Here is a 23973-nt window from a genome sequence, read left to right on the forward strand (position 1 = left end):
ATCCTGATTTACTCTATAAGTACAATTGTTTTCATTTAGAAAAACATTGTAGAAATCATATGTTCATAAAAGAGTATTTATCAAGTGACCTGTGTTTTAACTAGAAATTTTACTTTTCTAACTTGTACCATCCTATTACTTTGAGAATGCTCTGTAGAAACATTCTGTGCCCATTGGCACAAGAACAGATCCACAGACCAGTGGAACAGAATAGAGAGTCCAGATATTCACCCAAACATATATGGTCAATTAATATACGACAAAGGAGCCATGGACATACAATGGGGAAATTACAGCCTCTTCAACAGCTGGTGTTGGCAAAACTGGACAGCTACATGTAAGAGAATGAAACTGGATCACTGTCTAACCCCATACACAAAAGTAAATTCAAAATGGATCAAAGACCTGGATTTAAGTCATGAAACCATAAAACTCTTAGAAAAAAACATAGGCAAAAATCTCTCAGACATAAACATGAGCGACTTCTTAATGAACGGATCTCTCTGGGCAAGGGAAACAAAAGCAAAAATGAACAAGTGGGACTATAGCAAACTGAAAAGCTTCTGTACAGCAAAGGACACCATCAGTAGAACAAAAAGGCATCCTACAGTACGGGAGAATATATTCATAAATGACAGATCCGATAAAGGGTTGACATCCAAAATACATAAAGAGCTCACCCACCTCAACAAACAAAAAGCGAATAATCCAATTAAAAAATGGGCAGAGGAGCTGAACAGACACTTCTCCAAAAAAGAAATTCAGATAGCCAACAGACACACATGAAAAGATGCTCCACATCGCTAGTCATCAGAGAAATGCAAATTAAAACCACAGTGAGATATCACCTCACACCAGTAAGGATGGCCACCATCCAAAAGACAAAGAACAACAAATGTTGGCGAGGTTGTGGAGAAAGGGGAACTCTCCTACACTGCTGGTGGGAATGTAAATTAGTTCAACGATTGTGGAAAGCAGTATGGAGGTTCCTCAAAAAGCTCAAAATAGACATACCATTTGACCCAGAAATCCCACTTCTTGGAGTTTACCCTAAGAATTCAGCAGCCCAGTTTGAAAAAGACAGATGCACCCCTATGTTTATCACAGCATTATTTACAATAGCCAAGAAATGGAAGCAACCTAAGTGTCCATCAGTGGATGAATGGATAAAGAAGATTTGGTACGTATACACAATGGAATATGATTCAGCCATAAGAAGAAAACAAATACTACCATTCGCAACAACATGGATGGAGCTAGAGGGTATTATGCTCAGTGAAATAAGCCAGGCAGAGAAAGACAAGTACCAAATGATTTCACTCATATGTGGAGCATAAGAACAAAGCAAAAACTGAAGGAGCAAAACAGCAGCAGAAACGGACTAACAGTTACCAAAGGGAAAGGGACCGGGGAGGATGGGTGGGAAGGGAGGGATAAGGGGAGGAAGGGAAGAAAGGGGGCATTACAATTAACATGTATAATGTGGGGGGGCACAGGGAGGGCTGTGCAACACAGAGAAGACAAGTAGTGATTTTACAGCATCATACTATGCTGATGGACTGTGACTGTAAAGGCGTATGTGGGGGGCACTTGGTGATGGGGGGAGTCTAGTAAACATAATGTTCCTCATGTAATTGTAGATTAATGATACCAAAATAAAAAAATAATAAAATAACTTTAAAAAAAACATTCTGTGCCCCATTTCCCCATGTATTTGATGGCCCAGGATTTTCAAAACTTTGAAGTGACAGAGAATGGATCCAAGCATATTTTTCTGTTGTTTCCACATGGAATAAACAGAGCCAACCAAGCAACTGATTTCTGTGTGTTTAAAAGCACTCTTTCCTGCAACTGTGCATGACGTATTTTTCCAGGACAATCTTTCTCAATAATCCAAAGTGCTTCAGCAACAGGAAATCGTAAAGGTAGGAAGGAGGCCTGTAAATATTTGCTGTAATTACTCATTAGTAATGAGACTAGTTAGCACTTAAGTTTGAGTCACCCCCTTTGTGCTCTTGGCTCTTCACTACCTTGAAATAGGAGCACAAGGGGATAAGGGCCTAGGCTCACCATGGACACCTGGGTCCACTTGCAGATGACAGGGTTTGTGTCTTTCAGGAACTCAATTTCTCAAAAATAAAATTAGGATCATGTGTTACTCCTCCTTTCCCCAGTCTCCTACCCAAAGGCAGGACAAGTCTTCTACAAAGTGGTAACAATATGAACATTTTTATCAAGAGTAAAATATGTGTATTTGGCACTATGAGTACAACATCAAGAGACAGAGAGACAGCACTGTCTGGCTAGACACACAGCACAGGGATTTAAATGATTACTAGAAAAAACCAGATACTTTAGTTGATGTATTTTAAAGGATTTATAAAATGCTCTTGAACTGTCTCAGACTGAGCCCAATACATCCTCGCACAGCAAACTAATGACTCTCCATAGTCATAGGCTGCAGAGCAGGGAGCCTCAAACTGAAAATGAGACCAAGAGTCAACTAAAGCTGTTACAGGGTTGATTAACTTCTAAAAAGACTATAATATTGGCTGCATCTCCAGCATTTTGGGCAGGCAGTACAGCAATGAGGGTTACCTCCAGCACCATAATCAGGAGTGTTAGCTTAATGGAGCCCTCTCCAATTGTGTGTTTTATTACACAATATAATCCAATGAAATCATGAATCTGTTTTGATTCCTAGCACTACCCTCTGAGGTTTGCATTTTTTCACTGGAGGATGCCATGGAAAAGGGGTGCAGGATATCACTGGAGGAATAGAAGAAGACAGTTTGTAGCAGTCCACTTAGATGGCTTTGCAAATTGGGAAAAATGCCAGATGGTCACATGGCAAATACATATTTTTTAATAGAGTTGCTTTCCTTACTGACAAACCACTCTTTGTGAAATATCTTTCCACATGAAAAAAGGAACTGCTACCCAAAGTCATTATCTTGCATGGAAGTTACTTGTAACATTCAAACTGAAGAATTTTTCCAAGTTAACCGGGGAAATGTGCCTCCTGGAAACGTGAAGTTTCTGGCAGTCATGCTCTATAATAAGAGTTTTGCTGATGTACAGGTGGCCCCTGGAAATAGCCTAAGGCAGTCAAGCAAACCAGTACTTCTTGAGAAATTAGGCGGGGAAAAGGCCACTTTGAAGTAGATAGCATTCTGGTCTTTTCTGCATCTGTCTCCTTGGCTCCAGAGATCTCAAAGTGCCCTACCACTCTTGTTGACTTTACACTTGCGGACCAGTTCGGTGGTTTTCAACAGCATGACTAGACAACTGACAACAAATTATACCCAATCTCTACTTGAAAATAACAGATGCTGAGAGAGTGGCACATACCCATGCATGGCTACCACACCTACCGTGACATGCAACTGCCAATATGGCTTGCTTTTCTGTTACATGTGTTGGTGCAATTATGTTTTATAACATGGGGAAAACTCAAGAAGCCTTTCTAGGTTCACAGTGCAGAGGCCAGTGATGTGATGGCTATAAAGGCTTGGGCTCATCAGAAAAAGGGCTCTGTGAAAATGCAACATATTATTACTGCAACAATCATAGTTATTCTTTACTCCCCATCCATCCCTTCTGTCCTGTGCTTGCAATTTCAAAAGATCAAAAGAGCCAGAGGAAGTCTTATGCATCTTGATTTGGAGATGGTTCTTCAGAAACCACAAAGACTTCTAACAGGCTCTTCTGCACTGTGGAGTCCAAAGGCTAAAGTAATTACTGAAGTCTTGCTACCAGTTAAGGGTGGGAGGTGGAACACTTTTAACTTATTTGGGGCAATAGAGAATCACCTCCTATCAAAGCTGAGGAAAATCCATGAAAATGAGAATTTCCAAGATTTCCAAGTCCACTCATCCGATCTTCAATCTCTCTGTCTGTGTGAGGTTCAACACAAGTGATGAGTCACAAAAGAGAAAAGTAATTATAATATGTATAAACACAACAACAAAAGCAATTATCATTTATAGAGTACTTACCACGAGTCAGGCATGGTACTAAGTACTTTATAGATATCTTAGGGAAGGTAAGGCGGTATGGGGTGTTGGTTAAGAGTATAGACTGGAGAGACACTTTGTCCAGTTCAAATCCCAGCCCCACCCATACTACCTATTTGACCTTTGGACTTTTGGCAGCTCACCTTCTGTACTTAAGCTTTCCCATCAGTGAAGTGGGAATACTAACAGGGCTTAGCTCACAGAGTTGTGCTGAGGATTAAAAGAGTCCATCCATTGAAAGTTCTGAGGACAGTGTCTGCAAAATAAGACTAAGTGTTTCCATTTTTTGTTTTATCCTACTACATATATGACTTCTATTAAGGACACACATACTCTTAGTGCATGAAAGGACCTCCAAATAATTGTCTAAGGATGATAGAATATATGAGGATTAATTTTCTTGGCCATTTAAAACGTTAACAAAACGAATCACACCAGAACTAACCCTGTGCAGGGCACTTGGCTCCCCTTCCTTTCATCATGAAGGGCAGATGTATAGCTGGGTAGACAGGCCACTTAGGTACCAGTGAGATTAGGCTGCACCACAGAATCTGTACTAGATGCACACACCAACCTCCTTTCTCCATGTCTAAGACTTGGAGAGATACTGGCAATGAAATGTAGGAACTGTCTGGGATCTAAACAGAAAGATCTTGAAATGTAAGGAAGTCAGAGAATCAGACATCTAAAAGCAAAGACTTGCCTTTTCCAGATCATAGAGCCTTTGAAAGCCCATTGAGAGCTGCACAGACTTCCCTCAGAAAACAAATGCTTATATACACAATACCTTGAACCCAGTTTCAGAGGCTCACAGACTACCTGCTGAAGCTCAGGTTAAGAAGCTCCCTCTCTCTTCTTGGCCTTCTTGGTGTCATAGCTGTCTCCACTGTTATCCTTAGTGGGATCAGAAGCTGTGTTCCTATCACTCTTGGGGCCATACTAGATGCCTCCCGCCATGCCCCTCACTCAAAGCAAGTGTATAAAGAACAGCAGTCAACAGTGTGGGCCTTTCTGTCTGTGGTTTCCCAGTGCACAACAGAATACCCTTGAAACCTGTTTTTTTCTTTACTCTCATTACCTCCAACGACTACTCCCATCTGATCTTCCCTCAGAGCTAGTCTTTATGCTGGTGGTCAGCACCTACCCTGTGTGATACCAGGGAAAACTGAGCCAACTCTCTCACCCTGAAACACACACAAGACTTTTCAATAATTGGGTGTGCTTGTATGTGTGATTACTACCCGAAATGCTACCAAGAGCTTCTTATCTTCAGTTTCAAAAGACTGAATCCCAATAGAAAAGTCACATGGACATGGCCAGATACCTGTATTTTTAGTTAAACTTCCTGTGTGTCTTTTTTCCCCCCGCCATTCAAACTAAGTAACCTGAAGACAAGGACCACATCCAATATTTCTTAGTCTCCTCTTTAGCATTTTATCCAGAGTAGGAAGTGTTCAATACACAATTGTTATCTTATTGATTTACATCACAGTGAACAGCAGAACTGGTTTCCATCACCAGAACACACAGCATGGTGTGGGGAGGGTGGCGGTAACGGGTCAGGAGATCCTTGACCAAACACTGCTAACTTTATAATACTGGCAAATGTCCAACCTGTTATGAACTGTCAGTGAGGGTCAGTACTAAATGCAAAATTTAGGATTCATTAGGTTGAAATGAAAACGAAAACCCATGTTGGTTTGCATTGGAACTGAGGAAAATACAAAAAAACAACTACTACTGGACAGATTTCCTGAGAAGTGGAAAAGCTTAAATCTTGACATAATTAATGACAGCAAATACTTTCAAGTATTTTGGGCTTAAATCCTGCAGCACTAAGAATCTAATTGGTTCCTTCTACTTGTAACTGTTTTATACAATAATTCCTAGAAAGTTGAGGACCACCCTACACACACACACACACACACACACACACACACACACACACACACACACTGACTGATTTACATTCTAAGTGAATTAAACAGTTTTAGTCTCCCAGTTTTCACTCTCAGTGAAAATGCCACTGCCCTCAGGAGAGGAATCAGTCTAGTAGCTGCTTGAATGTCTTTGCTGACAGGGAGTTCTCGACTTCACAGAGCAATCTGAGCCAGCAGGGAATGGTCCTTGCACTGGTTTTGTTTAATGAGGTCCACATGTAAGTAATTTCTTTTTTCTAAGTGAAATAAAGGGAGAGCACTGAACCAATGAACTTAAACATCCAAAAGTTTATAGACATTGGAACCAGCATCAACTGTTTCCTTTTTTTTTTGCAAAAAGCAAACAGAATCATTCCTGCTGCAGCCTGAAGTCTTTCATAATTATCTAGAAAAGCAAATCTCCTTTTTACAAGATTCGGTGATTTGGTGGAGGTGTGTGGGGAGGGCACTGTAATCCTTCAGAGATCATCCTCATTCTATAGAGGCATTTTGTCAATAGGAAAATACATATTCAATTGCAAATAATGAAGCAGGGTTCTGATTCTTACCAGCACTGACTTCCTTTCTGACTGAAAAAGTTATTTAATCTCTCTGGGCCTCAGTTTCCTTCTCTAGAAAGAGAAACATTTGACTAGATGATTTCCATGGTTCCTTTTAAAATAATTGGTAAGCTCCCCATCAGCAACAATGCAAAGCCCAATGCCCTGCATTATATTGAACTTTATGAAAGCTGTATAAATTTTAGATACCTGAATGTATAATGTGTTACATCAATTCCTTATCATTTCTGAGTCTGGTAATGCAGTGAAAACAGATATCAAATATTAAAGGAATATTTAATATGCTTAAATAAAGAAAAACTGTTCAGCAATATTTTCCCCCTTAGAACTGGAAAAAAGTGGACTTTGATTTTACTCTGGCAGAGGAACAAATAAGTACAGGGGGAGGAGGAGATAGTTTGAAAACTTCTGGTCAAGCAGTCTCTAACTCCCCTCCCACCACTGGCCCCTGCACTAATATAAGCATTAGGAAAGGTGCCCTGAACTGGATCTAGCTTTGGAAATGGACTCTGATCCCTGATTATCCAAGGATCTCATTTATATTTACCAGAATCACTCTCCAATCCCCAGGCACCTAAGAACTTCCAGACTATTTTCTCTTGCAGGGAAATAACTCATGCATTGTTTTATCAGGAGGCGAGTCATCCACTTTCTAGCTCTTCATAGAATCAGATACCTTGATTAATGAGACCTCCACTTCACTGGTGATAGATGAGTGCAGAAAGGTAAGTGAATGTAGTACTATTACTGACCTTCTATGATACCACTTGGAATACCCACTACTACCAAAAGAGTGCATTTTGATGCCCTCTATCAAGGCCAGCCAGCCAATGTTTAGAAAGCAAACTCTATTATTAATCATTAACATATTCACCTAGGCATGAACGTTTTGGAACAAAAGAATCCTGCCCACTTCTTGAAGGGTTGTTGTTAGAAAGTCCATTGCAAATGTTCCCTGCATCCTGAATTTTGGGATAGAAATGGCTCTGCTGAACCAGAAAAAGAACAACTTTTGAGAAGAGAGAATATTCATCTGAGACCCCACTCAGCAGGCGTCACACTGAACTTGTTTGATTCTCAGTGACTGCTAAGGACTGCCACTTACATGAACACACCAACTTTGAATGTTCATATATTTTAATACGTCTTGGTTCCTCAAGAAGCATACAGTCAACAAACAGCCAGACGCAAAAATAAGTAAGTCTCAAAACAGTTAATTCAACAGGAATCGGAAAGCCGGTCATGGGTCTCTGGATGGTCAGGGACATGCTGTTCGCCCTGCCAGTCTGCTGCACAAAAATCAAGGCGAGTTGTATAACGCAAACTCTGCTGGTGCAGCCTCAGCTCGCGCCGCAACAGCCTCATAAGGGTCTCATCAGCAATCCTCAAAATGGTTCTTAAACCCGCCATTCTCGCGAATAATTTGGAGACTGATACCCTTTTTTCCTGCTCCTATTCTTGGTCCCTCTATATCTAACGAAGGAGACACTACAGCCCAGCGTATCGAAATAATGTCCCCTACCCTTAAGTTTCTTTCGATGATGAATATACATAATAGCACAAGACCCGGCTGGGCCACGCGGCGAAACTGACACTTCACACATCTGTCAAGATTACCAATGGGTCCCACCTCCGTGATTGCGACATTCACTGACAGGCATCATGGTTGTAAAATATACAATAAATTCCCTCGCTGGCTCTGGAGCCCAAAGTGTGCTCTGACTATAACTTTTCTTTCTGATTATTCAGTCATTATTATTGGCATTATGCGGCAGACTATATTGGTTTTACACAATGCGTTACAATCTAAAGTCTTTTCCCTGCTTCAACGCCCTCAAAAGACACAGGACCCCACCGCTAATCAGAAGCCCCCGGGGGCGCGCCAGCTGCCCTCTCAGGGGCCAGGCTGGTTGGACCAAGGCTCCCTCATCAGTCTCAGGCCTGGGGCCGCCACAGTAACAAGGGAGGGGGGGAGCTGCGGCCGGGACCAGGGAGCCGGGCTCGGTCTATCCCCGCGGCGATCCGGGAGCGAAGGGCCCGGGCGCCCGGCCAGAATAGGCGCGATTCGCTCAGGTTTATCAAATCTTTATCGGTGCCGGGAGGTGGGAACCGCCGCTTTCGACCACAGAATAGAAGGTTCCTGGCTCTGGTCCCACAGTGGAAGTCGGAACAAGAGCAAATCAACTGAGCCTCCGAGCTCTCCGGGCCTGTCAATCCATCCCCGCGCTACTGCCGGAAGCCCAGCAGCTGCTGACTCGACGTGCGGCTCGGGCGGTTCAGCCGGCCGCGCGTTAGATTCCAATGCTCCGCAACCCAGCCCCGCCAAGCCGCTCCGAGAGCGGGCTCAAAGCCCCAACCCACTGAATGGAGACAGGAGTCGGGGGCCCGGAGACGAGCGGCGCGCGATCGCGGGAAGGGAGGCCGTGTCTACGTCTGCACCGCCGCGCCGGGCGCTCTCGTCCGAGCTGGGAGCGGGCCAGGCCGGCAACGGCCGGGAGGGAGAGGGGAGGGCAGTGAGAGTTGGCCAGAGTTGCCTCACACCCAGTGCCGACAAGCTCGCAAGGGCATGCGGGCAGATCGTGTCTGCCCTTCTCTGTGCTCTTGGGAGCCAGACACCGAGACCAGCCGGCGGTACCCAGTGCCAGTATTCACTTTCTGCACACCGGACACCTGCCCCGAGAGGCAACCCGGCCCACTACTTATTCTCCCGCAGAAACATGGTGCAGGATCAGGAAGGTGGTTTCTGCAGGCTTCAGTGGGAGCTGGAGACACGGAATGGGACCCTTTACTGAGTCCTGTCCCTTCCTCGGCAGCGCATCCCAGTGCTGCGCTCTGCCTCCAACCCTCTGCCAGTTTGGGGCGCAGCATGGGTAAAGCAACTCATTTGGAAGGGCCTGAGGAGTCCCAAGGAAAAGAGTCGAGTAGGTGTTCCCCTACGCTTGAAGCCTGAGAAAGTCGAAGATGACTTGAGTTCGAAACAGAAACCTCTCAACGTGCTGGCCGCGGGAGTTTGGTCTGACAGGACCGGGGAGGAGGTCGGGGGTCGGAAGGTACCGCAGGAGCACCTCGGACCTCTAGGGCCATCCTCCTTGCCCTCCTGGCCTAGCTGCATGGCGCAGATTGGCGATTCCTTCGGGCCACAGAACGCACCATTAAGAAGCCGCAGATCCGCGTCCCCGGGGCACCTGCTCTCCCTCTCAAAACTCTCCAAACCGATTTCGGGTCTCAAAGACCTCTCCGCACTCCTCTCCCAGCTGCTCTGGGTCATTCCAGCCCCACACAGCCCCGCCATCCCCTCAGACCATCTCCCTAGCCGGCTCGGACGTCCGTTTACCTTTTCTTCTCCTTGTCCGCTGTCATTGTCTCTGTGGCCCTTTGAGACGCCGAGCACCTGTGCTCCCAGGCCGGCGGGGGCTGCGGCCGCTGCCTTCTCTGTGGCCTTGGCCCACTCCCCGAGGCCAGAGCAGGGGTTAAAGATCCTAAACGCTCTCAGGTCCTGAGCGCCCCGCACAGTCAGATGGAAGTTTGCGGGCGGCTGGCTAGGTGCGGGGGAGGTGGGTGGAGAAAGGTGACTGGGAGGAACCTGCACGCGGAGGCGGGGTCCGGGGAAGGAGTGGGAGGAGGCTGTCAACGCGAAAAAAGAGGGCAGCAAGAAGGGAACCGACGTTCCTTTTTCCCTCGAAAAGGAGTAACTTTCTGGGTTACAAAAAGAAAAAAAGAAGTGGCTCGAACAACGGGAGTTGCAAGAGTCGGGAGCCAGGCGGGCGCGACCGCTGAGATGACCATACAGTCTCAGGACACTGCCGAGGATTGTACGGCCGCCTCAGGAGAGCTGGGGTGAGAGCGCGACGGACACTGGAGCTGAGCTGCTGGCCGTCCCCGAATGTCCGGCTCCCGGGGCTGCCAACCCACTTTAAAAACTCCGGCGGCAGGCTAAGAGGGGGTGGAACAAGGGGCGCGGGGGGCGGGCACGCGCCGGCAGGCCCCGCCCCCGCCCGCGCCGCGCGCGCGGGCTGCCCACTGCGTCCCGGCCAATGGGGAGGCGCGGCCGCAGCCTCTGCCCTGACCCCGGCCCTCCCCCTGCCCCCGCGCTCCGCCGCGGCCCGCCCGCCCTGCGGCCTCACTCCGCACTTGTGGAAGTTGTTTGTGAGGACGGCATGGGGGGTCTCCGCACCGGGGAAGCACAGCTTCTGTGGCACCAAGCGGCCGCGGTAAGTCGGTCTGCGGGAAGAAATGCCTCTCAGTGCTGGCGTCCCCCACCTCCGCAGTGCTCTTGGGACGCGGGCAGGACCGCGAGCGCCTAGGGGCCGGCGCACCGCTGGCCCTCCCCTCAGTGCCGCGTTCCCGCGTCCCTCGCCCTGCTGCTTGGCCCTTCGGGCTGGATGGGGATAATTACGAAGGCCCCAGTGACCGCGCTCTGGGGATGGGCGATGTGCTTGTTTTCAGCAGAACGCAGCAGACTTTGCGGTCTGGAAGGAGATGCAGGGAGACCAATCATCCTCTCCTGTCAAGGGGAAACGGTGCAGTGAAATTGAGATAGGGCTTCACCTGCTCTTCCCTTCCTTCAACTGGCACATCGGTGGCTTGTGGGACTGTTGGGCAATAAGGCCTTGGCGGGATGCGGGAGAGGAAGGCTGCCTGGCCCACCGCACCCTGCTCCCAACAACTAGACCACCGCATGCGTCCGGGCCAGTTCAGAACTGTACAAATCAGTCTGGCTTCCCAGTGTGATCTTGGGATGAGAGTTGACAGCACGTCCTCAAATCACAGGATCTCAGGCCTGCCCTCCGTATCTCCAGCGTCCTATTGAAGCCCTAGGAACGTGAAGGCTGCAGGTGTTGGGTGTGAGGAGATGGCGGATCTAAGGCGCAGGCCAGTAGGGCTCCGGAGTTTCCGTCTGTGCTTTAAACGCTTTGGCCTGAGTGCCTTTGCCCAGCCTGTGCTGAGCTGCTCTCCCAAGAACCCCACAGCATTCCGTACCTACATTAGGTTGATCCAGGAGGGACATCTCAGGAAGGGACAGGGAAGACTTATAATCTTCGAAGCTTTGAGAATGGCCCAACAGTTTCCCAAGTGTGAGTTGAAGAGAAAGCAAGGGGATCTAAACTGGTCTGGTAACTGGTCTGCCAAGGGGCTGGAAACCTTGCTGTACCCTTAGCCTCACCATATTCTACAATAAAATAACCTATATTAAAATATGTATGTCATAAAGAAGTATATGAAAATAATCTGCGTAATGAACTTTTAGGGCTTTATGCTAAATGAAATAAGTCAGTTACCAAAGGACAAATACTGTATGATGCCACTCATGAAGTATCTAATTCATAGAAACAAAGTAGAAAGGTGGTTGCCAGAGAGTGGGGGATGGGGTAGGAATTGGTGTCTAATGGGAACAGTTAAAATTTTTCAAGATGGCAAAGTTCTACAACTCTTGCACAAAATGTGAATATATTTAACACTACTGAACGGTAAACTTAAAAATGGTTAAGGTGATCAATTTAATGCACTTTTACCACAGTACAAAAATAAATAACAAGAAAAAAATCTACATATGTGAAATTTGGGGAGACACTGGTTTGTGTTGCCACCAAAGTACAAAATGAACATGTATTTTTCCCTTGCATAGGGTTAGAGGGGTGAAGATACTTTTCAGAAGCCCTTTGGAAGGCACTGGAAAGCAGAATAGGGAGGGGGGATATACTTGCAGAGAACTGGGGAACCAGGCATGTTTTCTCATTTTCCTAGAGCCAACTGAGCACTGTCCACACAGACTTTGAAATCAGACATCACTACCGACAGTCAAGGGGTTCAAACAAAGATTGCAAATCTCTCAAGGGAGCCATTTCTTGAGGCTGGTGAATGGGATGATTTCTCCAGCCAGCTGATCCTAGTGAACACATTTACTTATCTTAATGAGCATATTGGTAAAACACAAGTTCTCCCTTAATCAGCAGAAGCTTACTTACCTCACTTGGCCCTGGAGTGGGAGAAGAAACAGGTACTTGGGTGGCTTCCCGGTGCCTGAAGCCATTCACTGCCAGAACAAGGAGAAAGCTGTTGAGTCCTGGGCCGTGTGTGCCAGTCACAAAGCAACATCTCCAACCCACAGAGAACATCTCAGCAGAGTTGAGCTATGAAGTTAGCTGTTCAGATGCTTACAAAAGAAAAAAAAGAGGAAAAGTAAATGGTCTCTCAAGAACACATCAACCATATTAAATGACTCCTCCATGGCCAGCCTGCCCAACTTTCTAACTTGGAATTTTGCCCTGTAAGTGAAAGGTCCCTGAGCTAAGATAAACAACTGGACAGATTTTGTGGAGATCCTGGTGAGTAACTTTGAAAAGTCTGGGATTTGGGCAGTGTCTAAGATTCACCAAAAGCCCTATATAATTCCCAGAAGGATTGGACTACAGCCTTACTTAGAACAGAGCCAAGGGTCCCAATGACCTCTTAAGATTTCTCCCAGGATTCAGTTCAAAAACCCTTGTAGGAAAGAGCTGACAGAGTAAACCAGGCTCAGGCTTGTGGCTAGCGTGTCCCATTTTACTTTTTTTTTTAAAGCCATGGAGAACTAAAGGTGAAAAGCTTTTTAAAAAGATGATGGCGGGGAGAGATGGATCCCAGCATTTAGAGGAGTGTTTCTAGAGACACTGATGTTTTGGCCACAGAGGGCAGCAGAGGGCATGGCTGAGCAAGAAGCTCCCAAGCTCCTTTAAATGAGAGCAATTGCACATCTCCCAGCCAATCTCTCTACCTGGCCCCCAACTTTAAATGGGACAAAGGTTGGGCCAGGAGAACACCTACTTGTTTTAACAAGGAACAAGACTGGGTCTCTACCTTCCTCTCTCCTGTGTAGAGCATACTTTTAGGAGGATGGGAGAGAGAGATAAAGAGTTAACCCCCCACCCAATCTGGACTATCATTGATTTAGAGACTAGTGTCTCCGCTCATGAATTATCTTGTTCATCATTATGTCATTCCACAATGACAGTCACTGGTCCATGGCCACCGTGCTATACTGCTTGAGGGAGAATGAAAGGCATCAAACTGGTGGAAGAGAGAGCCAGTGGTTCCCTTCCTTTCAGGAGATGTGCACATCCAGATGTGCACACACTGCATTTCCCAGATTATGAGATACACATTTATTCACTTTTTAAGGCTTTGGAAATCTACAGGCATCTTTTAATGTAGTGATGATTCCTTTCCCCCCTCCAAACTATTTTTAAATTGACATAACAATTTATATACTCTTAAAATTGTTTAAATATAAAAATTGAGAGCAAACTCATATAGTCTCAATAATAGAAGTTGTAAGAGTTTGGTGGCAGTGGGTGGGAGGGTGGAAAGAGTGAGTGGAAAAGGAGAAATGGCTAGAGTCCCGGCCGTGTCCACAGCTCTGATCCAGAGAAGCCTCCTAGACTGGCCTCCCTGCCAGGCTGGTGGGTACAGCCTCTAGGGTGGTAAAAATCATACCTGTGTTGGAGCAATGGTCTTGAGGAAGGCTGTGCCAACCCCTGCTCATAAAGAAAGACATAGCAGTGGTGACCACACCTCCACCTCCTGTGGTGAGCCCTTCATAATGTGTATAACCATCAAATCACTATGGTGAACACCTGCAACCAATATACTATTGTGTATCAACTCTATCTCAATTAAAAAAAGAAAAGAAAAATAAATAGTAAAAATTATGCCACTGGGCCACAAGCAGCACTGCCCTGAAGCCTGAATGACTCAGAATGACACAAAGTGGGGTTCAGAAACACCCTCCCCATTCTGATAGTGTGGCTTTGGCCTGTAACAGGGTGCTAAAAAAAAACTTTTGTAGCTCAGGTTTCAGCAGAGGTCCCAAGACAGTAAGGGCCAACTATCCACACTGCCAAAACACAGACCTGGAGAAAGAGCTTTATGACCATGGTTTTGCATGCTCCCACCACAGGGAAGTGCATGGGTTGATACAGACAAGGACTAGAAGTTGGATATCTAGGGTAGAGCTGCCAATGCCATGGAATTTTCCCTCCCCATACTCCTTATCACTGTCTTCAAGTCCAGTGACTGGGGCTTCCTGGAGACCATGCAGAGGGGTCCATACCTGTTCCCTGGAGCTTGAGGGACACAGGAGACTGCATGTGGGGAAGAGGCTGGCTGAAGTGGCTGCTGCAGCCAGGTGGAGGGTGGGTTTGAAAGTCACTCCTTCTCACCTATGTCATAACAACAGTGCATGCCACATGTTGGAAGCTGACTCAAGGGGGAGAATAGTGTGCAGGAGGCAGGTAAGAGAGTGTTAGTGAGCTTAGCACCAGTGGGAGAAGAGGGAAGGAAACAGGATCAGGCAGGGGAAAAGTGAAGCCTCAACAAAGAAGGCAGCCTCAACAAAAGCCTCATCCAAACCTCCAGGGGTTCTGCAGCTAGAATTGCCCTTCCGAGTTGTCCCAAAGCAGGGTGATGGGGCCAGGCCTTTCTCCCTCTGCACTGATCAGTCTCTGGTGCTGGCTGCCCTAGGGACAGGGGTGTGACCTTTGGTACCAGCACATGGGAGAATATGTCTTTCATTCCTGAATGGGGATCTGAGCAGTGACCACCAAGTCCAACACAGTACATGAAGTTTACAGACCAGAGGGGGGAATGCACAGGAGGAATACCCAACTAAGGGATCCTGTCCAAATGCACTTCTTCAAGGAGATCTCAGCAGAAAAGGTGGAGGTGCTGCTGGAGGCAGAAGCTGAAGGAAGTCACTTCTGAAGCCATGAGAGCTGTGGTTGGAGGGGACCATCAAGGGAACAGCCGAGGAATCCACAGATACCAAAGAGGACAACTGCTGCTGTGGTCTTAGGACCCTCAGTGCCTAACAGGGCACCTGGCATAAAATGGACCCTCAATAAAAGCTAAGCAAATGAATATATGACATATTAAAGAATGAACAAATGAATGTATTGGGCAGGAGTCTAAGTTGCAAGCCACAGACACCATCTTTCCTTCTGCGTGCACAGGCTTCCAGGCAGATTTGGGAGGACAGAGCTTTAATTTGGGATGAAGCTTGGAGTTTTCATTATTACACTGGACTTGGACTTCTATTTAGTATGAGCAAAGGAATGTCTATGCTTACCTTTTAGGAGTAATTAGAAAAGTCTTAGGACCTAAAGGAGGCTGTTTTCAAAGCAGGAGCTAAACAATCCATCAAATGGACACTTAAAGGTTTAAAGGGGGAAAAGAATAATGCTGCCTTCTAATTGTACTGTACAAATCCCACTTACTCAACCTATTTCAGGGGTCTATGGACCTGTGAGGCTGTGCATGTGGATGATGTCAAAGGCCACAGTAATACTGGTGACTCATTGGAAGGGACTCAAGGGGTGACCCAGAAGAAAAAGCAGGCCTTGGGGGCAGTGGCAAGTGGCAGAACACTGACCCAGTTGTGACAGCAGCCTTCCTCGTGGAAATCACAGGAAGTGCTGTAGAAGGCGAGCAAGAAAATTGCAGCTACCAACAGTACTTGTGGAAAATACTCCAAGAATTCCCAGAAATAAGTGAAGAGACTGCAAGAGATGAGGGGACATCTTGCAGTAAGAGTCAGCCAAATGGGAGCAAACAGCCAAATGCACAACATTTTTACATTCTGCATTATACATTTTCTTAATTCATTCATAGTAATGGCCATTTTTCTTTCTTCTTAGTGCCTCAGCATCTTTCTGTATCTGGGGAGTTCCTCATTCATATTATGAAGCAAGGCCTGCCTTTCACTATAGAAAGTAAAACTGTCAGATACTCTCAGCCTCCCTGGAACCTTAGATTTGAACATGATTTAAGTTCTTTGAATCAGACACATTTATTTAGACTGAATCTGGTGATTTGGAGAAGCAGGCACCTTGCAAAGTGGGTGCCCTTTGGTGACTGCATCTTGGTGCTGGCAGTTCTGGCATCAGCCTCCAGAGGCATAAATTGGTGGATTGACTATACAAACTACAGTCATCTGCAGGAGTGACTATGGTGTCCTCATGGTTCCAATTGGGGGCTTCATTCCTGGTGGTGAACCTCTGAGCCTGGCTCTCCAGCACCAACCCCCTGGTCTCTGGCCAGAGATTTTGTGAGATACCAGAACCTTTTTAATCAATCATGTATCAGATTAGCTAGAGATAATTTCTGTTACCTGCAGCTAAGAATCTTGGCTGATACATTCATTCACTCATTCATTCACGTACATTATTTACTTGATCAGCAGATGCTGAATGCTTGCTATATTCCAGACACCCTGCTAGGCATTGTGTTACCAAGATCAATGAGACATGTTCCATTCCCCAAGGAGCTCACAGTCTGATAAGAGGTCCTTGAACAATTAATTTTCTATCTCTGGGCCTCAGTTTCCTTTCTTTTAAAGTAAGAGGGCTGGATCTTTAGACCTGGCATTTGAATAGTCTATGCATCATTGAATTAAGTGGTGGTCTCTGCCCCACTGGCCTAGGCTGGCAGAGTAGTGAGGCCATTGCAGATTGCTTACCACCAAGCCATAAACTGTGTCTTCAGGGTTTCCATTTCCCATATGGTAAACTAACCACTCTGGGAATATGGTCTGCACAGGTGCTCTGCTAAAGTTTGACTTGGCAGGTGTTGGTCTCCAGCATTTTCTTGCCTCGTCTTCTCTTGATCTCATCATTTGGAATGGTTTTGGCAGCCTGAAACCATCCTTGTGGCAGATAACTGAGCACCTAGCAATGTCTGAAGGGAGTTTTGGCACGAAGAGAAGATCATAGTCTTGTCTGGACCACTCCCCAGGTTTAAATCTCAGATTTAAACTAATAGAGGTGAAAAGGAATATAAGAGGGAAGGGCCTCACAACCTCAGATATGGCTTTCCCCCAAGTCGTCATCATGTCTTCCCAACAATCCCCCTGCAGATTCAGATTGGTCAGAGACAGCAAGAGGAACTGAGGCTTCGGACTGAAGTTAATTGAAAAGGATGGTTCCATGGCATTTAGGGGGTCTGGACACTGCAGGAGTTTGATTTTTTTTAACTTACTAATATACAAAGAATGAGGAAAAAGTTTGTTCCTTTATGATGCCCATGGCTGCATGAAGGCCTTTTCTTTTGGCATCATTCTGAGCATTAAAAGGGAGTGAGTGTGTCAGGGGCAACTTCTAAAGCACACATTCACATACCCCCAAAATGCACTTGCACTTCCGCATACATACATAAACATGTAGCTCTCCAGGTGCCAAGCCAAGAAGGAAGTTCCCAAATAAATGTCATTTAAAACATTTAATTTCTCTAAAGTGCATTTCTCGGACCTAAGTGTCCATCAGTAGATGAATGGATAAAGAAGATGTGGTACATATACACAATGGAATACTATTCAGCCATAAGAAAGAAACAAATCCTACCATTTGCAACAACATGGATGGAGCTGGAGGATATTATGCTCAGTGAAAAAAGCCAGGCAGAGAAAGACAAATGCCAAATGATTTCCCTCATTTGTGGAGTATAACAATGAAGCAAAACTGAAGGAACAAAATAGTAGCAGATTCAGGAGACTCCAGGAATGAACTAGTGGTTACCAAAGGGGAGGGGTGTGGAAGGGCAGGTGGGGAAGGAGGGAGAAGGGGATTGAGGGGTATTATGTTTAGTACACATGGTGTGGGGAATCACAGGGAGAAGAGTATCACAGAGAAGGCACATAGTGGATCTGTGGCGTCTTGCTGCACTGATGGACAGTGACTGCATTGGGGTATGGGTGGGGACTTGATAATTTGGGTAAATGTAGTAACCACATTGTTTTTTCATGTGAAACTTTTATAAGAGTATATATCAATCATACCTTAATAAAAAATTAAAAAAATAAAGTGCATTACTCTGTCTTTGCCCTTTATAGAACACCAGGGATGCAATGCTGAGAATGTGCATGTAAATACTTAAGACTTCAGAGTTTAGGGATTTTTCTCTTGGTCTCCCTTAGAAGGTTGTGGTTCCTGGTGCATGATTGCTGGGGATGCAAACCTGTTGTAACCAACATGCTCAATGAATTACACCAATGGAAAAAGGAAGCACAGACCCGTTTAGACAATGGGTCTTGGCATGCCCTATCTTAACTGTTAATTTTGTATCATTGCAGATTAGCTCTCCTAATGATTCAAACAGAGGCTAAATTAAAGAGGATCCTGATCATACAGTGATTTATGATAGAGAGATACCTTCTACCCAAAAACACACCAGTGATAAAGTTCTGAGTAGACGACTTCAAGTCAGAGAGTCCAGAGTTCATTGTGCTTAAGAGCATTACAACGTGAAGCCATAATTAAGGCCATAATTAGAAGAGTGCTGGAAAGGCTCACAGACAATTCCACACTAAACTTTACCTGTGAAGACTAGAAAGTACATTTTAAAAGTAATAAAACAGTAGCCTTTACAAAATGTAACTTTCCAAATTCCTTCTTCAAATTCTGTTGCACTTGCAGCATCATTCCCTTTGACTGCGTGTATTCTCATCTTTGTTTAATTAATTTCAGTCATTTGTTCTTCCATTCTTCAGCATTTATTGAGTGTCCAACTCATACCCATCAATGTGGTTGAAACTCAGCTTAGAAAGATGAATAAAACACAGCTCTACCCTACTGTTGGAGACAAACTTCTAAACAGATAAAATACCTCGCCTACCAAGTTAAAACCCTGTTCTTCTGGGAGTTCAGAATGGGGAATGATTCTGTCTGCCTGGTTAGGGATGAGGCATGTTAGGGAAAGAGTCCAGAAAAGGTGACACTTTCGCTGGATCTGGAAGGGTGACCTGGAGCTTGCTAGTCAGACAAATGGCACTTAACAACTCTCAAAGCAAAGGATATCCAGAAGCACACAAAAGACCCTTCAAGGAGGCTGAGATATCACTGTCCATCTGAGATTGCCAGCCATGACTGGCTTGTACGGCACTTGGAACACCTGACTTAGTGCCTGATGGGACCTGTTGAGGATGACAGTGGCACCTGTGCTGATGAGGAATGGGATGTGACCCTCATCTTTTAGCTGTGACATTTCAGCTTTCCCACCATGGGCTTGTTCCCATAACTGAGGTGACCACCCTGGCAGTAATGACAACAATGTACAGTGGTGAGTATTTCTCTGCAAACTCTAGGAGCGCCTGTGGAATGGAACACGGAAATCCTTGACCTGTGCAACACTTGGCTCAGGTTATCAGGTACATTTTCCAGTCCTTTGTGAGAATAGTTTATCTTTCCTGTTCAGCCCAATATTTACAAAACCTTCATGCTCTCTTCATACTGAAATATTGCACACTAGGCATTAGCATCAGAGAAAAATTCCTGTGGGTTCTAGCATCTACTGAATACATCTAATCTAAGCAAGGAGCTAATTATTACAATCCTGAAGTTGGAAGGGATACTGGTCTGTATATGTGGCTTTGGGAGTGTAGAGTGTGGCCATGGAGGCCATAACATCTTGGGGATGTTAGGTAGAGTCAAAGGCAAATCAAAGTCTTGCCACAGTCCAGCTTAGGCATTATTTAGGGGAAAACAGCATGGAGGAGGGCCCTGGAGCTGTGAGGAGTGGACCAAGAGGAAGTCCTGGAGCCCTGCAAGTTTCTGCTACATTTCTTGCTAGGACAATCCCACCCCCCACCTGCTCCCTGTGCCTGTTCCTTCTCTTCTTTTTTTCCTCTCTACTTCCTCTCTACTTCCCCATTCCTCTCTCCCAGTGAATGTCTTTTTTTCTCCAGAAGTTTCTACTGAGTTTGAGGGTTTCAGTGACCAGACTATTCCCAACTATGATGATCACAGAGATAAGAAGGCCACTTCCCTTCATCTCTGCATAACAGAGCAGAATTGAGGCCCCTCTGGAGGCCTGGCTGGACTGTTTGTGAGAAACTAGAGGGAGAGATGTGCCGGAGGTTATACCCCAGCTTCTGTGGCTTTAGGCCACTCAGGCCGGGGCTGAAGAGCCCAGCAGTGCTATGCGAGGCCCTCAGTGCTATGCGAGGCCCTGGGGGTGCAGTGGGGTGGGCGTGAACACAACAAATGCCAGGAGAGGGGAGAGGTATGGCAGGGAGAACTGAGAGAAGGCATCAGGAACACAGAGATCTCATTTCCTACATTTATTTTTCCTACATTTATTTTTCTTCCAAATTCAAGGAAAGATGAAGTTCATGAGACATGGAATGGGAAAAATCTGAAGCTCTGTGTAACTACAAAGGCTTGATCTGACTGAAGTGGTCCGTGGGAGCTCAGGTGCTCTAGGCTGGGATGGAGATAGAAGGAGAGACAGTTTAAACACTGCTCTTTTCTCCTCTGGGCCCAGGAGTCTGTGTAGAGGAGAGTGATGCAGACCCAATGGGATGGGGCTTGGAATCCAAAGCCTGGAACCCGGGTCCTGGTCTCCACTTGCTAGGTGCCCACAAACTCATTCAGCACCTCTGAGTCCCAGTCTCCTCCTTAACTGCAGGATGGGAACACTGATAGTTCCTACCTCGAAGACTTGGGAATGGATCAGATGCCATACTATGCTCAGAAGTACCTTATAAACTATAATACAAATGTAGCTCTTAAAATCCTATTAATATCATAGTGTTTCTTACACTATTATGGATTTCAAAGAGAGAGCATTAGCAAGATAAAATAGTCTCCGAATGGACTAAAAAAACTAAATTTATCCACTTTAAAATTTAATGCATGGGATTACTTTAAATCAGTTTATATTACAATTAAAGGCATTTTTTAAGAGTCATGAAAAACCCCTAATTTTGCCAACGCTAAATTAACCTACTTCTGGAAGGGTTAATTTTCCACATTGTCCTCTCCCCACCCACTGGTGTAGGGCTGTTCAGGTGACCTTCCTTCCCTTCTTCCTGAGCAGATGGGTGGGGACAAGGTAAGCCTCTGGTTACATTTTTAAAATAGTGTTGAGAAAGGGAAGGACACAGGCAGGAAGGCCCACCTGACAGGAAGGACAGGTTTTTCTGCCTCCCTTCTTGTCTATGGTCTTCAGGCAGGCCAAGCAGCTGACCCCCACACCCCATCATCCTGTCACTCCAGAACAGCTGTCAGCCCAGGCCTACACAATAGAGGGCACTACACTGGCACCAAACAGCCATTCCAAGAAAACATGTCCTTCCCACTGATTTTCCCCAGGGATCTCCCCCTACAGAAAGAATCCCTTCTCTTAGCTCAGTTGCTGCATCCTGGCCCTGGGCAGCCTGTCACTCATCCAGTCACTGGCTAGGAGCTAGCAATACCAAGAGGATGGCTCTGTAGGGGAAATGGACAATGATGTCAGGGTCTGGGCCTGGGTCACCTGGGCATGCCTGAAGTGCAGATGTGGAGCTGTGCTTGGCACTCTCAATGGCCTTGTCCTGGCCGTTATTCTCTATGTTCCCGAGGAATCCAGGACCCTAGTCCCAGGCATCAGGAAGGGAAGCAGTCAGGCCCTCTGGCTTCCCCTGCTGGCAGCTGAGCCCATGGCATCGCCTTTCCATCCATCTGTATCCATTTCCCATGCCTCACCCTTAGCCCTAGTCATTTTCTTCCTTAGTGGTTGGCACTGCCCCCCCACCCCCACCCCTTGGCATAGACACGGCCACATCTTGCTCTTGAAGTATTCTTAGATCTGCATATATCCTGCCTCCCCTGCCAGGCCTCTCACCCAGGCCCTTAGTTGATATTTGCTGGCTGATTTATTATTTGTCTTTTGATGGACTAGATAACAAAGTAGCATCAAGAGGTCTAACCTTGTCTTCAATCATCTCTGGCCTGAGGGGTTCCCAGGATATCTACAGCACTGGCCTTCATGGATAAAATGATGGGGAGGTACACTGAATGCTTTAGGACTGTAAGTTGGAGGACAGGGGCACACAAGGCCTTGGAATCAGGCTAACCTGGGCCCACTCCTAGCTCTGTAACTCATCTGATAGCCTTGGACAAGTCCATTACCCTTTCTGAATATCAGTCTCCTCGTTTATAAAATAAGGATGACAGTACCTATTGGGAGGGATGCTGTGAGGTTTAAGTGAGCTTTCATGAATATACAGTGCTTAGGACAAAAGTCATCCTGTATCACCCAAAGTGGATGTACAGATGGAATCTGGCTTTTGTTTGTTTGCTTTTGCTTTGTGCATGTGTCTATTTAAACAAAATGCCTTTCCACTGGAATCTGGCCTGCGGGGCCAGGGCTGGGCACAGTGTGACATATCCTGGAGGAGCATTAAAAACCTTCTTGATGTGTCACAGGCTAGCTTTCCCAATCCACTGAGCAGTTCCCTCAGCAGCAGTGATAAAATTACTAACACTCCAACACCTCCCCAGGGGTTTCTGTTGATCCCACAGACCCCTGTGAAGAAGGCAGGCCAAAGTTTTTATCCTTGTTCTCCCTAAGAGGCAATCACTTTGGAGATGTGAAGCAACTCAAGAGTGGGGCCACCTTGAAGCTGGTCTTCAGTCCCAGGTGGTGCTCTCATTCCCTTGCACAGGAGGAGGACCACTGGCTGGCTGTGACCAGTGACATCCAATTAAAAGCTGTCTGATCAGGTCATGGCCTAGGAATGGAGGGAAAGAATCTGGCTGGCAGTGGGGCTACTCATTTGAGTTTGGCTTTATTAACCAAATTACGTAACTAGCCCCTGTGCAAGTGAAGTCTCAAAAGCCACAATGTTCACAGAGGAAGTTAACTCAAGTTTTATCATACAGAACCCACTTGATCAACTGAATTTAGTGAGTGCCTAATATACTGAAAAGGTTAAGAAGATATCATAGTGTGTGCTTTTGTACGGCCCTTTGTTCTTTAAAAGTAACTTTTAATGTTAAAGTGTCCATACCACCCAAAGCAATCTACAGATTCAATACAATCCCTATCAAAATACCAATGGCATTTTTCACAGAACTAAAATAAATAATTCTAAAATTTGTATGGAACCACAAAAGACCCTGAATAGCAAAAGCAATCTTGAGAAAGAACAAAGTTGGTGGTATCACAGTCCCAGATTTCCAACTATACCACAGAGCTATAGTAATCAAAACTGTATAGTACTGGCACAAAAACAGACACATAGGTCAACAGAACCGAAGAGAGAGCCTAGAAATGAACACATGTTTTGGTGGCCAGTTAATCTATGACAAAGGGGGCAAGAATATATAATGCGGAGAAAATAGTCTCTTCAATAAATGTTGTTGGGAAAACTGGACAGCTACGTGCAAAAGAATAAAACTGGACCACTTTCTTACACCATATATTAAAAAAAAATAAAAATGGATTAAAGACCTAAATGTAACCTGAAGCCATCAAACTTATGAAAAGAAATAAAGGCAGTAAACTCTTAGACATCTATCTTAGCAATACTTTTCTGGGTCTATCTCCTTAGGCAAGAGCAACACAGGCAAAAACAAACAAACGGGACTACATCAAACTAAAAAGCTTTTGCACAGAGAAGGAAACCATCAACAAAACCAAAAGGCAACCTACTGAATGGAACAAGCA

At 45.7% G+C, this 23973-nt stretch overlaps 1 protein-coding gene and 1 long non-coding RNA gene across 3 annotated transcripts in view; one reads left to right on the forward strand and one right to left on the reverse strand.

Moving 5' to 3' along the window:
* Window positions 1–10341, reverse strand: part of EPAS1 (endothelial PAS domain protein 1) — an 84807-nt gene extending 74466 nt beyond the window's left edge. For both annotated transcript variants that reach the window (XM_017675100.3, XM_036990799.2), the window contains exon 1: window positions 9851–10341. In XM_017675100.3, the coding sequence (XP_017530589.3) occupies window positions 9851–9876 (26 nt within the window). In that variant the 5' untranslated portion in view covers window positions 9877–10341. The remainder of the gene's footprint in view (window positions 1–9850) is intronic.
* A 187-nt stretch (window positions 10342–10528) lies between these two features.
* LOC140843617 (uncharacterized) lies at window positions 10529–11714 on the forward strand. The gene is made up of 2 exons (XR_012121510.1): window positions 10529–10727; window positions 10966–11714. It is a non-coding gene; the product is annotated as an uncharacterized lncRNA (long non-coding RNA).
* The last annotated feature ends 12259 nt before the right edge of the window (window positions 11715–23973 follow it).

Source organism: Manis javanica, chromosome 1 (genome assembly GCF_040802235.1).
Source record: "Manis javanica isolate MJ-LG chromosome 1, MJ_LKY, whole genome shotgun sequence".
Classification (NCBI taxonomy): Eukaryota; Metazoa; Chordata; class Mammalia; order Pholidota; family Manidae; genus Manis; species Manis javanica.